The sequence below is a fragment of the Mus caroli genome, unplaced genomic scaffold, assembly GCF_978045245.1.
Source record: "Mus caroli unplaced genomic scaffold, Mus_caroli_1 scaffold_11, whole genome shotgun sequence".
NCBI lineage: Eukaryota > Metazoa > Chordata > Mammalia > Rodentia > Muridae > Mus > Mus caroli.
This window is the reverse complement of record NW_028227266.1, coordinates 98,199,006-98,216,058: the sequence shown is the minus strand read 5'-3', so window position 1 is coordinate 98,216,058 and position 17,053 is coordinate 98,199,006. Positions and strand designations below refer to the sequence as shown.

Sequence of the window (17,053 nt, the reverse complement as noted above, 5' to 3'; positions counted from 1 at the left end):
CAGCCCGTTCGTTGCCGTGCCCAGCTCGTTTCCAGGAAGTTTCCCCTTTGTTTGGCCCATCCATCTGGTTACTCTTTAAAGATGGAAATTAGATTACCTCGTTCTACCTCTGGAAAAAGCCTAGTCCCTGTTTCTTCCTTTTTATTTATTTATTTATTTTTTTTGGTCAAGCATTAAAAATGTTCACATTCTTTGATAATGGCATTGGATGCTTTGACAATATATGAGGAAAACAATATGGTTTTTGAATGTGCCTTTTGCCCTCCGCCTCCCTGGGTCTGAGCTATTCCTGAGGCCGGCTGTGTGCCCTCTCTGTGGAGAACACGCCCCTGGAAATTTTCCTTCAGGCTGAGGAACCCTTGTTGCTGCATGGGGTCAAGTCCAGTGCTTTTACCTTCTGGCTCCTTGCAGCCAGATCCAAGCCAGGCCAGCAGTAAAGAGTCATCTGTCCCAGGCCACCACAGCCCTAGGATCATGTACAAGATGAAAAGAGCCAAGGAGGCAGCCATTGACCCAGGGCAGAGCCATTCTGAGGTAAAGGGGTCATTTGTTTGGCTTATACAGTGATTTAAAATCTGGAGTTCTCATACAAAAACCTAGACTTCTCGTTCCTCTAAAAAGGTAAGCTATCTGTTGGGAGGCAGAGGCAGCATAACAAGCTCCCGGCCAGCCTAGGCCGTTCAGGGAGGCCCTGTCTCAAAAGTGAACCCAAACCAAACCTCTGCCCCATGACAGGCATTCTCTGGCTGCAGCTGGGTCAAAGTCCTTGAGGGTCTGCCTTCGGTCCCCTTTGCCATGCTAGCGGAGGAATCTGACAGTAGGGATGGTACAGAGGGCTATTGCTCCCTAAGGTATAGTTCAGAAGGGCTTGAGAAGACATAGGCAGCTCCTTCAAGAGGGTGTCAGAGGGAGTTTAGTTGGAAGGCCTTCACTGGAAGGCTGCCTACAGGCACTGACAACCTGAGGCCTGGCTACTGTCCCTGCCCCCGAAGGACACCCTGCTAGGACTTAGTGGGGGCAGAGACTGTATGGGAGGAGGGGTTCTGAGCAGCAGAAGGAAAGTCTAGAAGGCTCTGTTCAGAAAGCCTCAGATTCCCATGCATAGTTTTCCAGGAGTGTCTTTTGTGTTCAAGGGCAGCTAAGGAATAACAGGGCTGAAGGACTGGGGAGGCAGTGATGGAGAAGGGAGCCCAAGTTGGGAGCGGATGTAGTCACTGAGTGGGAAAGCTACGTGCAGCAGAGTTCCTGGACCTTGGTTTTGATTTGAGGTGAATGGAAAAAATGAAGGAAGAAAACAGTAGAGAGTTAGTTTGGAGTGAAGAGGTGGGAAAGAGGCCTGCCTGAGCGCATAGGAAGGGGGTGCTAACTCATTCGTCCTCAATGGGGTCCCCATCCCTCCACAGGGCTCACCTGAGACCACTGGGAGACACAGATGTTTACGATTCATAGCGGTGGGAGAATTACAGTTATGATGTCTCAACAAAATAATTTTGTGGTGGGGGAGGGTCACCGCTACATGAAGAACTGCACTAAAAGGGTCGCAGCATCAGGAAGGTTGAGAAGCACAGTGCTAGCTGAATCTCTGTGCAGAGCTGAGCTGGACGGAGCTGTGGGGTAGCAGGATGTAAAAGGAGCCCTGAGAGTTCAGCTGAGCTAGAACTGCAGGCAGGGTAGGGCTGCAGGCAGCTTGACTGGACTTAGGCCCTAAGTATGGGGAACCCTTCCTGGGGAGGGCCCACTAGGATGACCTCCCTAGTTACATGCAGATTCCCATGGCAGGCTAAAGAAATTCTGTCCCTTAGCTGCAGGTGAGACTGTTCCAGTACTAGGAAAATATTAACTGATGCCTGCCCCCATCTCTCCAGGGGTTGAGAACAAGGATTTACAAAGCAGACCACACCTGCCTCTCCTTTCAGTGGTTGCTCCAGTTGGAGCCCCCACTCTCACAAAGCCCACACTTCCAGGGGCACCCTGTTCTTCACCTTTGGGCTGAGGCCCTCCCATTCCCCTGTCTTTGATGAGGAACTGAGGGACACAGTGAGAAGCAGAGCCAGGTGAGGCCCGGGGCTTGAAGGCTGTGTGGATCCTGAGACATGAGGCCCCTATCAACCCCTTGGCTCCAGGAAGTGAGAGTAACTTGCAACTTGCCAGATCTGGGGGTGGGGGAGGGGCGGTAAAAGCGTTAGCCTCTCCCTTTACTAACTTGTTACCTTTGGGCAAATGCCTCCACACCACTGAGTCCCTTCATAAAATGGAGTAACAACCCTCCCTTGGCTTCTGCCTCAGACCCTGGTGACCCCATTGGACCTTGCCTGGATTATCAGTCAATCCTCACCCATTCTCCAGTCTTTCTCTAACCCTAACCCGCCTTTCTCTAAGCTTCTAGTAATTTGAGTTTGTATTGTGCAATCTATTCAGCTCTGTTGGGGTTTGCCTACTGTGTAATCTCCCTGTGGCCATCACAACGAACTGGAGGCCCTGTGTCACTGGCAGCTATGGGGCAAGCCTAACTGCATGACTGCTTTGATCTGTGGGTAGAAGAGGATGAGTGGGCCTCTAGCCTGTGCAGGCTCACCACAGCCTCACCTGTCTAGCCCTGCAAGCTTGGCCACTGGGTCCCTCATCATTGGATGTTTCTTGAGTCGCCGCTGGATGCTGTTGCACCGTGCTAGTGTAAAGATGCAAAGATAAAGGCGCCTGGCTTTTCACCGACCCTCGTTATCCTATGGAATCATATTCACATTCTCCACTGAGCCGCGTCTCAAGGCTTACAACACTCACTGCGTCCTTGGCTTCACCCTTCTGAGCTTCGTGGCTTTGCACCTTCTGTTTCTTACCTGCTTGCTCTTACTGTTTACAAAGCTAATGTGTATGAGGTCTGCAAGACTCCACTCTGGCATTTCCTTTACCAGAAGACATCCTCAGAGCCCGCATGGCGGCTAAGATGCTGCTGTTCTGACTTTTGCTTTGCAGCATCAGGTATAGACCAGTGGTTCTCAGCCTGTGGGTCATGACCCCTTTTGACGTTGCATATCAGATATTTAAATTACTATTCAGAACAGTAGCAACATTACCATTAAGAAGTAGCAATGAAATAATTTTGTGGTTGAGAGTCACCACAACATGAGGAACTGTAGTGAAGGGTCACGGCGTTTGGAAGGTTGAGAACCAGTACTCTAGACCGTGAGCAGATGAGAGTCCTGAGAAGCTGGCTGCACTGGCTCCTCACCCAGTCTGCTCTCCTCAGGGCTCAGGTATAATTTGACCATTTCTTGCATCCTGTGGCTGGTCAGTTTTTAATCTCCCCAATGAGATACTCTCTAAAACACTGGGCACCCCGAGACAGCTTGGTTTTCTGGTAGAGAACACCGATATTTAATAACTTGAGAGAGGCACTGTTGAACACTGAACCCACTAGCTACGCGCTGTCTTCTGCATGCTCTGCAGTGAGAGCTGCTGTGTGCAAAGCTCTTGGAGACATACAAAAGACGGCATGGTTCCTGTCAGTCACTGAGCTCCCGGGGGCTTGCTGTCCTAGGGAATTGCTGTATGGATCGTTGCAGTGCGAAATGGATGTTACCCTCCAGCACAGACTCTGCAATGAAGCTAGTATGGACTACCCCGAGAATCTTCCAGCAGCGGGGCAGTGAGGGACTGAGTTACACTGAGCTGTCTGTTGAACTGCTAGTTTGCTGGCCACCCTTGGAAGAGCCTTGGAAGAGTAGGGGTTCTTCCCTGCGGGAGGAGGGAGTGGAAGAGTTTTGAAGGATGCTACGGCTGCTGATGCTGCTCACCTGGAGCATCCTGGAGAGTTACTCTGTGTCAGACACTGGGTCAACCAACCAACCAACCAACCAACCAAAATGTAGCTTCTCCTAGCACCCTGAGGCCAAGTGCTGCTGCGGTTTCCACTTTTCCACAGGGTGAGTGACTGCCCAAGGTTACCAGTTTGTAATCCTTAGTGCTAGCCAGTTCCTTGGTCTGGGGTTCCAGGTGAGGGGCCAGCCCCTGGGCTCATCCAGAAGCAACAACTCTGTATGTGGGTGGGCTGGGGGCAGAGGGACCAGGAGAATAGACAAAGTCGCATATGTGAGTGATACCATACCAAAGGAGGTTTCGGAGCTGTCTGGTTTTTCCCACTTCCTCTCTGGTCCACAAGGTGGGCCCACATCTGCAGCAGGCTTTGTCCCACAGTGGGGATTGGGTGCCTATTCTAAGGTCCTTATATCTGCCCTGTTCTTGCTGGCTTTGCTCTTCTGCCTGTGGAGACCAAAGATTTAGCCTTGTGGCTCTGACACCCCCTCCCTAGCTCACTGCTATGCTCTCTCCAACACTCATGCATCTGCTGTCTCTGCCCTGGCCTGACTGCGCACATATACCCATCCTCCTACCAGCCACAGGGGGATGCCTAGAGTGGTGAGCTAGTGGTGGCTCTGGAATCGTATTACTCCTTCTTAGCTGGGAGACCTTGGTGAAGTTATCTTAACTTCTCTTGCGTTTCAGTTGCTTTTGTTCTTAATTTTAAATTACATTTATTTATGTAGCTCATGTATATGTGTGTGCACACATGGCACCTGGCGTGCATGGAGGTCCGAGGACAGCTTGTGAAAGTCAGATCTCTCTTTTTACCATGCAGGTCTCAGGGATGGAACTCAGGTTGTACGGCTTAGCAGCAGACGTTTTTGCTCAGTGAGCCATCTCAATGGCCTTGTGTTGCTGGAGCTGTAAACTTGGATTAATCGAACCAGTACTTGAGAACTAAGTGACTTAAGTGGACAGCAGAGTCTCCCAACAGTTTCTGATCCATTGTTTATGTGTTGACATGACCCTTAGTGTCATGACTGCAGCCAAAGGTTCCTGCACACCGCTCAGAGAGTCAATGCTAGACAGTAAATGGGTACCCAGGACATGTCTGGAAGACACCTTTACTTGTGAGGAGGACCCAAATGTGGGTGGTTTTGATAGAAGATGCCTAAGGTACAGGGTGAACAAGGTCGCTTGGGCCCTTTACTTGCTTGCTTCCAGTGTTGTTCCTCTGGTTCTCTCTCTCTCTCTCTTTTTGAGACAGGGGTTCTCTGTATAGCCCTGGCTGTCCTGGAACTCACTTTGTAGACCAGGCTGGCCTCGAACTCAGAAATCTGCCTGCCTCTGCCTCTCGAGTGCTGTCTGGTTCTCTTGATGGTGGAGGATGCTAGGAGAAAGAGAAGCTATTGAGTAAAATGAGCTAATGATAGAGTCATCCAAGGAAGACCAAGCAAGATGCTTGTGAAGAGCCCAAGCCCTTTCCAAGAGAAAGGATGACGGCTAGTTACATGAGGTGCTTGGGAGAGAACAGGAAGGCCGGTGGGTTAGATTTGGGGTGCCAAATGCATTTTCTATCCATGCCAATCACCTTGTTTCTGCCGGTCAGGAGCACTAGGTAGAAAGGGACTCTAAGAGTAAGGAAGGAAGGGACCCACCCCAGGTCAGTGACATCTGCTATGGCACTGGGAAGGAACGGAACTCAGCCACACATTCATCGTAAGGACTTGGACTTAAGGTCTTCAGTGGCAAGAACTTACATAGCTGGCTGTAGAGATGGAGGGAGCTGGGTGCAGTCATGGTTGCTTAGAAGTGCTGAGTTGGCCAGAGGACCATACAAAGGAGAGGAGGAACATCTTAGGGAGAGATGCCAAGTGCCCCAGACTCCTGATGGGTCCTGCATTACTTACACACAGGCTGTGGGTCAGCAGGGGGGAAGCATCCCATTTCTGGGAATTGTGCAGAAGGGAAGGGCAGCCCCTGGAATGCAGAGCAATTTCCTCCATATGGGTTGGGTCGCTCCCCCCCAATGTGCCCTCTTCCCCCAGTGCTGGGCACACCCAGACATCCCAGAAAAGAGACTAGCTTCCCAGGACTGATTCAGTTCCACGGGAGCACACTCTCAGAAGGGCACCATTAATAATGAATGCAACCTCCTCTTACTTAGAAAACCCAACCCAACTGCTGGGCTCTCGAGGGATCTTTAAAATCATTAGTGTCAAAACAGAGAGGTAAAAGAATGTTGAGCACCAGCTCTTCACTGAAGTTGGTGGCATTTCTGGAGTACTTATACCCTTGCTATGGCCAGATCAGGGAAGCTGCCACAGGATGGACAATGTGAATCACAGTGGCATGTGATCTGTGAAGGCTGCAAGTGAATTCAAGGTCAGTTGGCGAAAGAATGGTATCTGATTGGTCCACAGCAAAGGTCAGCTAAGGAATGGCTGGTGCTAACACTCTGCACAGGATTGGTTTTTACTAGGGCTATGTGATGTTGCTTTTAAAGTAGTGGTAGGTGGGTCAGTGGGTGGCCAGGGACCTCCTCAGACACTTTTGATGGCATCTACTGACAGCCCTGTTACTTTCGCATGCACAGCTCTCTTGGAACAGTGGATAGTGGTGTGGGGCGAGTCTTCTGGGAAACGAGCACTGTGGAATCTGTAGAACCCAGGAAGAAGGGAGCAGACTGTTGTCCTGAGCATCCTCTCTCACCCCTACGTGCAGGTGCCCTCAGACCCATGCTGGGCTGGAAGAGAAAGCAGGGTCAGTTAATTTCCCTGTCATTGCACGTATGCCTTTGCTCAGGCACCTTCCATGTTATTTCCACTGGGGAAATGGGGGCTCGAAGAGATTAAGAGGCTTCATTTCAGGACAGCAACTGCCTGGCTACAGAGTCAAGGCTGCTACTGACTCCATAGGCTGCCATACTGAGAGCCACTGAGCTCTTGTTTCTGGGTTGTCTCGGATGTACCCTCCACACTCTATCCATTCATCTATCTATCTATCTATCTATCTATCTATCTATCTATCTATCTATCTATCTATCTATCTATCATCTATCTATATCCTTTATCTATCCACTGGCTGCGCACCATATGTGCACCATGTGTGCCCCAGGAAGACAGAAGAGGGCATTGGATCTCTTGAACTAGAGTTACACGTGTTCATGAACCACCATGTAGGTTTTGGGAATTGAGCCTGGGTCCTCTAGAAGAGCAGCCAGTGATCTTAACAGCTGAGCCATCTCTACAGCTCCCTGTACCCACCATACTGTGAAACTTACTAAGTGACAAGGTTATGCTGGCCTCACCACCTAAATACCTGCTTCTTAGGGGTGTGAGCTGGCCTCCTGTGAAAAAAAAGGACATTGTGTCCCTTTTGGTGCCAAAGAGGGCAGAGAGAGTAGAAGGCTAAACGGGGCAGGATGGCGTGGCTAGCAGAGGCACAGACCCCTCCAGCCCTGTGAGGGAGTGGCTGTCATCCCAGTGGAGCTGATGTTCTGCTTGGGGAGGTGGTTTTGGAATTAAGAAAATAATTTCATGTAAGATGGTGTTATGGGTAAGGAAAAAAGGGTTAGAGGAGACATGACGTCATCAACAACCCCCCCCCCCCCCCACCACCAAAGCATACTTCTCAATTTAAAGGTGCTTGAGGTTTTATATACGTGCTATTAAAATAATTTAAAACAGGAACTTTGCCTTTTAGGAGGAAGTTTCCAGTGCGGTAATGGTTTAGGTTGCTGGTGCAGCCTGTGGGCTGGGTGGGGCTCTGGGAGCAATGGTTGCCATGGGAACCAGCTCAGCTGCCTTCCCTGCCAAATGGCTGCTGTTCCAAAAGTTGGTTCCTATGTGGAGGGTGTTGGAACCTCAGAGCCTTTCCCATGGAAACAATGCCCTAAATGATGGGCGCCATTCCCACACAGGCCCGCATCATCTGGCTGTAATGGAGACGAGGCGGCAGCAGGACTGTAAATGAGGGAAGGGGGCCCACGGCTGGGCATCACGTGACTGAGATGGGGCGCTCTTGCTTCTGGGAGCAAAGTAAGCAGGTGAGAGAGGATGTGCGCCTTCTCTGAGCTTGACATATTTCGAGCCCCTTCGTTTCATGCTTAGAGCAGACCCCAAGGCGAGGAAATGTAGCTTGCCCGAGGTTATACAACTGGACAGAAACACAAAAGATGAATGGCAACCTGTGACGAGGAACCACGGCTTCCTTACGCAACCTCCCTACCTCCAAGGGCCACCTATGATCCCTCAAACACTCAGCAATGGTTTCCACTAGGAGGAGAGCAGAGTGCTACGACAGTATAGGCAGTTTGTTCCATAGCTGTCTAGCAACCAAGTTTGCCATGGTGACTTTCGTCAGAGCCTTTGGGTGGTATTTAAGAATCTCTTTCCCTGTACCATACAGAGACCAGCTTATTTTGTAGAAGTATGCTATGTATCCTGTCATCATCATGCCAGCCTCCATTTACGAAGACTTCATTTGATCCAATTTCTTTTTTTCTGGGTGAAAAACATATTCCCCATCTCCCCCCCCCCCCCCGTCCCCTCATACCAGGAGAAGACACACAGCCAAAACTACCTCTGTGCTGGGGGCTTTCTGGATCCATTTTGTCCTGGTGAGCCTTTTGGTTCCCACTTATTTCATATCTGTGGGGTTCATCTGACCCCTTGGATACAGTCCCAGTGCCTGGCTGAGAGGATTTCCCTTAGTCCTGTGTATGCTGAGGCCAGCTCTGAGGTTGGCTGTTTGTCTAACTTTTTTTGGAAATGCCAGAGCTTAAGCCCGGGTACGTTCAGGCTGTTCTGTGCCAGGCTTTGTGAGGACAGGGGCTGGGGGTGGGGGACACAAAGACAGCCTATGCCTTTGGGCACATAATATATGTGTAGAAGATTCCCAGGATGGATGGTAGCCGCTTCATGGGGACCATGGAGCACAAAGCACAGTGTAGAGGCTATGTCTGCCCTGGAATGTGACTCCTGGGCCTGGGCTGACTAGAGTTGTCTATGCCCCACCTGCTTACTACCATTCTGAATGCATTGGACATTTTATGACTATAGGGACACACGAGGAAAGCAAAGACTAGTTGGGGTGACAGAAGAGTGGGTCAGCTGCACAGGTGTGGCAGGAGTGGTCACTGAGGGCTACTGGTGACAGGTCTCAGTTAAAATGCTCAGTAACGTAGAGTTGCCTCGTCCACTGTGGATGGTATGGAAAGGGTTTTTAAGCTGTGGGACCCTGTTAGAAGGAAACTCCCATAGACAGGAACCCCTGACCTGATGTTTTTCCCTGTTGCCTGGGGTTCCTCAATCCCTGAGGTCAGAGCACCATGAAAAGGAGGGGGGCCCTCAACTGACCACTTCCTGCCAGCTGCCTTAGCAAGGAGAGGCTGTTTATAGCAAGTTCCCAGGTGATTCCTCTGTGGGTGGTCTGAACTCTGACTCAAAGGTCAAGTTCATGTCCTCTGTGACTAATAGTGTCTTACCTTGTGTTCTCTGAAGAACACAACAGAAATGGTTGGATTTCCTCATCCTCTCCCATCTCTAAGTGGTGCTTGCTCCTGTGGCTTCTGGCAGAGAGTGGAAAAGTGTCTTTTTTCACCAGTGCTTGTCCAGTGGGGAGAGGACAGTAGCTGTTAACAAGGGGCAGTGGCACCAGACTTCACTGACCAGTTAAGGAAAAAAAAAAGATGTCTGCCCTTCCTGTTTGCCCATTTCTGTGGTCCTGCAACTCCCCTGTGACCCTTGTATGTGGCGGCACAGACCCGAGCTGTAGCTCATCCCCAGTGTTGATTCTGAGGCTACAGCCACATCCAGCCCCACCTCAGAGAGCGTAAACGAAAGTGGAAAGAGTATTTTCAGGTAGCTGAGTATTTTGTTTTAAGGGATGATAATACTGTCAAATTGTTCCAGGATGCAAATCTGTTAAGTCATCCGTTGGTATCCAAGACAGGATTTCAAGATTTCAAGACCCCAGGTCTGTAAATCCACAAGTCCCTCACATAAAAAATCACAGTACCTTCTCATATACTTAAAATCGTCTCTGCATTACTTACAAATCCAATACAATGTGTATGCTGCATAAATATCATAGAACTTAAGGAATAACGGGAAGAAAAATGGTCCATATATGTCAGGAGAAAAATAAATATTAAGAGGCAGGATCTCCCGTATTTACTATAGCCAGCCTCCAATGTACTATCTAGCTAAGGACTACCTTGGACTTCTGACCTCCCTGCCTGGTGCTGGAGGTACAGACATGCTTTGCACATCCAGTTTCCTGGTGCTGGGGGTTTAGTGTGCACAAAGCATGCACTCTACCAGCCCAGCTACAAAGCCAACCCCAGAGACTTTGTTTTCAGATGCAAAAATGTTTTATTAACACATCCTATGCAAAGGATAAAAGAGTGATAAGCTTGAGTATTGTATGGTGATACAGAGGTAGAAATTCAACCTCCAGGGCGGAGAGAAGGCTGAAGAGCACAAGAGATTATGTTCCCAGGGTGAGCCTCATAGACGGAGCGGGTCCAGGTGCAGCATCTTTTCAAGTCTGGTCCACACTAAGGACCAGCGTCAGTCAGGCTGGCCTTGCAGTCAGTGGGCTGGAGGGAAAGAGCCTTTCTGCATCTGTCAGATGTGCTCAGAATCAAGAGGGAAGCTTTTAGTTTCTCACTGATCTTTTTCACAGGGAGGGTTGGTTGCTATTATTTAAGGAGGGAGCTGTTAGTCTTTCCTGGCTTTTCTCTAGTTCTGTGGACAGTTAGTCCCCAAAGCCTGCCTTGCCAGCTTCAGCTAAGGGTGGTGAAACACTAGCCATTTTCACTAATAGTGTTAAAACCTGTGATTTCCCATCTAAGGCTTGCTGCGCATCCTTAGGGGCTACAGGGCACCTGATTCTCCATTGTCCTTACCAACAAAGATCAGAGTGGCCATTCTAGATCTTCCAAATAAAAATAGTTGCAACCTGCGGTTGGCTGAATCTGTAAATGCGGATCTCATGGCTAAGGGGGTTTGACTGTGTATGTATGTCTCATGGAAACACACACAGGAAATCAAAGTGCCCTGCAGTCTGATTCTGGAATAGCTACCTCCCAAACCTTTTTGTTCTGGGATCCACCCTTGGGCAGGGGCAGTCCTGGATGGGTACCTTCCTGGAAGAGTGACCTTAGAACTTTGCTGTTTTGAGATCTGGTCATTTTTCCATACATAATAAAAACCTTTCTTTTCTTTTCTTTTTTTTAAGGTTTGTTAACTATTCTGTTTTGCCTTTGTTTCTATGTGAGCACGTATTTATGTGTGTAAGAGGGTTTCCTGTATATCCCAGATTTTCTTACCAGTCTAGGGACTACAGTTGTACAGCACCACACCCAGTTGCCTGATTGATATGTTTGTCTGTCTTTCCCCCAACATTTAAATCATTCATATCTCCATCTCCCCATTCCTAACATTTTTGTGAAGTTCCCCGACTAGATTCCTTTCCTTGCAATAAATTCTCACTTGATAAGAGTGTAAAAGAGGGTGTATCCCTTTTAATTTTGATCTGTCTCTGAAGGCGTATTCTCAGCCCAGCTTTGAGAGGTTTATATTCTTCCTGCCTTCAAAAAGGCACACACTTCCCCCCCCCCCTCCACTCGGGGGGGGGGTCCTAAATGTTAACATCAGGTTTCAGTGACTGCAGAGGATCAGCAACGGTGCTGGCCTTTAGCCACATGCAAATCAACCTGGCCACATAACCCACATTTTTGTGACTACCCTCTTGTCACAGCCTAGAGTTGAAGATCTCATAGAGCTGAAAATAATTATAAAAACCTCTCAAACTAGACTGCTAGTCTGATACAGAAGGAAGCTATGATTCAGGGGTCTTCCTATGTAGTCATGGCAGGAACCCCAGTCCCTTGTCCTCTGGGTTGTGCTATTCCCCTGCTCTGGCATAGGTGTCTCTGCTACACCCCAGCCTCTCTCTTCCCCAGAGCAGCACTGGTGTGTGCGCAGGTGTGTGTGTGCATGTGTGTATGTGTGTATGTGTGCCTGTGTGTGCGTGTGTGTGTGTGTGTGTATGTGTGTGTGTCTGTCTGTGTGTGTTCTCACGTGCTTCTACTCCCTGAGTGGTTAGAATTGGTTTTCTGTGCTGCTTGGATGATGGCATACCCAGCCATCAGAGACCCAGCTTTTCCCTGGCAGGGTCTTCAGTGGGCAGCTTTTGCTGCTATGAACATTCCTAATTGTTCTTTTAAAAATAGTTATTAATTCTTTGGAGAATCTCATGCAATGTATTCTGATCATAGTCACCCCCTCCTGCTCCTCCCACATCTACCCTCTCTACCCTCACCTCCCTACCCACTCAACTTTGAGTCTGTCTTCTTCCTCTTCCTCGTCTGCCTTCTCTTTTTGTCTAGCCTAGTTTATGTTACCCAACTACCCTTGGGCACGGGGCCTGCTCTGGTGTGTGGTTAACTAACCAGAAAGCTGACTCTCCTCCTAGCAGCTATCAGATGTCAATAGCATGCTGGAGAGGTGGCTCAGAGGTTAAGAGTGCCGACTGGTCTTCCAGAGGACCAGGGTTCAATTCCCAGCACTCACATGACAGCTCACAACTGTAACTCTAGTTCCAGTAGATCTGATGCCCTCACACAGATGTACATGCAGGTAAAACACCAATGCACATAAAACAAATAAAGGAATAATTTAATGCTGTCCCATGCTGTGAGTTCATGTGTGCATGCTGTCCCATGCTGTGAGTTCATGTGTGCATGCTGTCCCATGCTGTGAGTTCATGTGTGCATGCTGTCCCATGCTGTGAGTTCATGTGTGCATGCTGTCCCATGCTGTGAGTTCATGTGTGCATGCTGTCCCATGCTGTGAGTTCATATGTGCATGCTGTCCCATGCTGTGAGTTCATATCTGCAAGTACCCCGCTGTACCTGGAAAATACTTCCCTTGAATCCAGCCACTACCTCTGGCTCTTACAAATAGCTCTTCCCTCTCCAGTGTGTGACTGCTGCTGGCCTGGCTGGAAGCTGACCGGATCTCTTCTTGGTTTTCTGAGTGTGCCTTCCATGACCCCCACCTGACTCTCTTTGTGGCACTCTGTGGCACTGTTTCCCAAAGTCACTTACTCTTCACCCCTCTCTGTCACCTCTTCACAGTCAGTCCTGGCCTGTGAAGACCCCATCATTCTTCTGAACCGTCCTCCCACATTTCCAGCTCTCTCCTCTCTGCCTTCGCTGGGAGGCCTCTTGGGGAGGGCCACCCTGTGCTTTCTAGAATGTTTTAAGTGTTGTCTCTGAACTCCACCCACTTGGAGCCAGTGATACCTAGAAACATCCCGACAGTGCAGATATCCTGGGGTAGGGGAGAGAACTATCTCTGGCTGAGAACCACACTTTAACCAGATTCACCACCAGGACACCTGCGCCTTCCTTCCCTTTGTTCCAGCTTAAGTGGATGTAAGATAGATAGATATATTTTTTAATGAATATAAGCCTTTTATAAATCAGGAGTCAAAATCCACTTCAAGGTAACAAAATATACAGGCCTTTAAATTATAAATCAGGAGTAAAAAATTAACAATATAAGACACAGAGTAGCGTGTTCCCTTACCGACAAGGGCTGAACATTAAACGTTCCCTGCGTTTCAGACAGCAGACACCCCTGGCCTAGTTTCCACGACAAGCATCCAGATGTGTGATTTCTCTTTAACTCTTCTGTTTTGTGCACTTTGCATCCCTCTTGGCCCCTTTTCTGTTTTCTCTCTACTGCCCTGAATGGGAACCCGTACAATGCAGAGCATGTGTAGTAGTCATCACTATGCAAAAGTCAGCCTAGGCATGTTCTACTCTACGTCATGTGACAGGGCAAGGCAGAGCAAGGGTTCTGGAAGAGATTCCTGACTTGTATGATAAAGTGGGAGAGGATGGAGGGGAAGGAAGGCAGATTTGAGTTGGGAAGGGCCTCCCAGAGCACAGGCATGCAAATCCACACCACCCCTTTGTCCTCTGGGCTCCACAGCCTCAGTGCTTTCTCAGCAGAGCATTCCAATCGATAAGAGATGCTCCAGTTGATAAGAGATGAAGTGAGCTGTGAACTCTTGAGTCTTCTATATCTGCTCAGCCCAGAGCCCTCTTACTCCTATCATTCTGGGGCAGAGGTTAGTGGTAAGGGAATTCCCTTGACACAGCTTTTGGCTGTACTCGTTAAAGACCGATACTATGGTGAATAAGATCAGACCTGGCGTGTAGTTGCTGTTCAGTAAATACCATTTGAACAGCGATCATCTCTGGGTGGTGAGACCATGCGTGACAAAGCTCACTCACACTCCTTTGCCTTGTTTCATTTTCAGATCTACTGTTGGGAGTCTGTGTTCCTCTATAAGAAGCAAACGCATATTTCTTCCCAACTCAGAAAAGAAAGCCCATGAGTATTTTTTCCTAGTTCAAAAGTTAAAGATCCTTTCCTCATTCCGTGTGTCCTTCTTCCCTAGGTCTGACTACCAGAAACATGGCGACCAGCGCTGTTCCCAGTGAAAACCTTCCCACATATAAACTAGTAGTGGTGGGAGATGGTGGTGTGGGCAAGAGTGCGCTCACTATTCAGTTTTTCCAGAAGATCTTTGTGCCTGACTACGACCCCACCATTGAAGACTCCTACCTGAAGCATACAGAGATTGACAATCAGTGGGCCATCTTGGATGGTGAGACCTGATGACAGTCTTGCATGGGGTGGGTCGTTACGTGGGGAAGATCAGGGGAATTTGATAGGTTTTAGTGGGGCAACATGGTTTCCTGTTATTATAGGATGGTTGCTATGAGGCAATAGGCAGCTTCTTGGGGGAGGGGCACGGAGAATTCTAGAGAGAGATCGTGTCTTGATAGACTGCTTAAAGACCTTAGTGGCAATGAAAGTGGACACCGAATAAGGAGGCCTTGCTGGACTCCTGACAGCTCAGAAATGCTATGTCAGGTGTTGCTTGCTTGAGCAGATGTGCTGATGGCAGGTATAGAAAAGTGGGGAAACTGAAGTTTTCTCTCTATTTTTAGATTTATTAAAGCTGAGAAAGAACTCCCAAGAATGAGGTGCTCAAAATGCCTGAAAAATTATTTCTTAATGACCAGAGTTTATTTAGGAAGTGCCCCTTTGTTGGGAGATCTTGCATCTGGCATTGTCTTCTAGTCTGGTCAAAATTAGTGTGGTGGTCAAGGAACTTACTAGAAAAACTAATTCCCAGGCCCTTCTCATTCTGAAACTCCAAGGACAGAGGGCGATGGCTTGTTTTTAGCACATCCTGCAGGGACTGCTGAGCTGGAGTCCACGTTCTAGATTCCCTTGGCCATGATTTTCAATTGCCCAAGTCTCTTCCATAAACAAAGGCCCATTAAGCCCAGGCCACTGGTCTAGGAGGAGAGGTTGAAAAACTGCTGACTTACAAGGTTCTTTCAGATAAGTGCAGTTTGCAAATATTTTTCTCAGTCTGTGTCTTGTTTTCCATTCTCAAGACGGTTTCTTGAAAGACTAGACATTTCTGTTCTGACGCCGTCTAGTTTATTCGATCTTTCACAGTGTGTGCTCTTGGTATTTTGTCTAAGAAATCTTTGCTTAACCCAAGGTCACGACAGTTTTTCTCATGGTTTCTCCTTGAGTTTAATTGTTTGGGGTTTTTTTGTTTAGGTTTTGGCCTATTCTGTATACTTTGCATGCAGCATGGGGGCAAAATGAATCCCCCAGAGCTCCTTGTTAAAGAGATTCTTCCTCCCAGCTCCCAGTTGCCTTTGTCTCTCTAGTGACAACCAGTTCCCTGTGTAATCTGTGTCTTTGGTCCTGATGTCTGATTTAAGACAACTGACTATTGCCTCACCAGTTATAACATTATAACTCAGTAGCCAACGCTGTGAGAATGGATATATGAATTACAGACTCTGTTGAAATTTCTGATTTTGTTTGGGATAGTGTTAAATTTGTATACAACCTGAAGGAGTTTTTGTCATGTTTGTTACTGAGCCTGGGACTTTAACTCAAGCTCTGCAAGTTGACATAGCCCTAAGCCATGTCCTCATCTTGAGCACGGATGTCTTAGCGGACAGTTCTGAGCCTTTTTACATGTGAACACGCTCTGTCTGTCTCTCCATTTATCTTACATCTCTCACGATCTCTCACTTGTTTTATGCTTTCAGATACACAGGTCTTTTATGTACATTTTGACAGAGTTATACTTACAACTGCATTGATACTATGGTAAATGTTTTTAATTTCAGCTTTGGTTGTTTGCTACTAGAATATATAAATATAAGTGATTTCTAATTAATTTTTAAAATGAGGTTAAGATGGCTTGTGAAGGAATGGGGTTTTGTGGCATTTTAAACATATATATCATTATACATAATTGATTCTAATCCATTCCTTGCCCCCTCCCTCTGCATTTCCTGTGCCTCCTGACCTCCTCTAGTATAACTGATTTCTTTATATTAATCATACAACCTGCGGGTTATTAGCTTTAGTGGCTCTTTGTGAGATTCTTTTCCCTGGATGAAGCTGTGATAGAGGCAGTTTTATCTTTTCTTTGTCAATCTGAATGGATTTTACTTCCTTTTTCTTGCCTGCCTTAAGTGACTAAGCCTCCAGTTCTACACTGAGCGACCTAATAAGAACAGACGTCCTTGCCTTGTTCCTGAGGGAGTGGTCAGTCTTCTGGCCTGAGTCTGACAGTAACCATGGATTTATTTGGTGGAGATGTTCTTTATCAGGTGAAGGAAGCACCGTGCCCTAGTTTGCAAAGGGGTTTCAATCAGGAATGGATGCTGATGTATGTGGTCAAATGCCTGATATAGTCATATGGCTGTTTTTAATAAAAAAATTTGTTGGTGGCTGGAGAGATGGCTCAGCAGTTAAGAGCACTGATTGCTCTGCCAGAGGTCCTGAGTTCAATTCCCAGCAACCACATGGTGGCTCACAACCATCTGTAATGGGACCCAATGTGCTCTTCTGGTGTGTCTGAAGACAGCGACAGTGTACCCTCATACATGAAATAAATGAATAAACCTTTAAAAAAATTGTTAATGTGGTAAATTATATTGTTTTCCCCCAATACTTTTTTATTTTAAATACTTTTATTTAGTGTATGTATTGGGGGGAGCTGGGGCATGCGCTACAGCCTGAATATGGAGGTCAAAGTACAACTTGGGGATCCATTCTCTCCTTCCTCCATGTGGGTGGGTCCTGGAAATTAACTCATGGCAGCAGGCTTGGTGGCAAGTGCC

The 17,053-nt window shown here is 47.9% G+C and overlaps 1 protein-coding gene across 4 annotated transcripts in view; it reads left to right on the top strand.

Moving 5' to 3' along the window:
- Mras (muscle RAS oncogene homolog) overlaps window positions 1–17,053 on the top strand; it is a 48,504-nt gene that overhangs the window by 10,953 nt on the left and 20,498 nt on the right. For 2 of the 4 annotated variants that reach the window (XM_085827941.1, XM_021171194.2), the window contains exon 2: window positions 14,284–14,493. In XM_085827941.1, coding sequence (XP_085684067.1) covers window positions 14,301–14,493 — 193 coding nt within the window. In that variant the 5' untranslated portion in view covers window positions 14,284–14,300. Of the gene's footprint in view, window positions 1–3,904; window positions 3,924–7,706; window positions 7,850–14,283; window positions 14,494–17,053 lie in introns of those variants that run through there. The other 2 variants (XM_085827940.1, XM_021171195.3) reach the window with 2 other exon arrangements.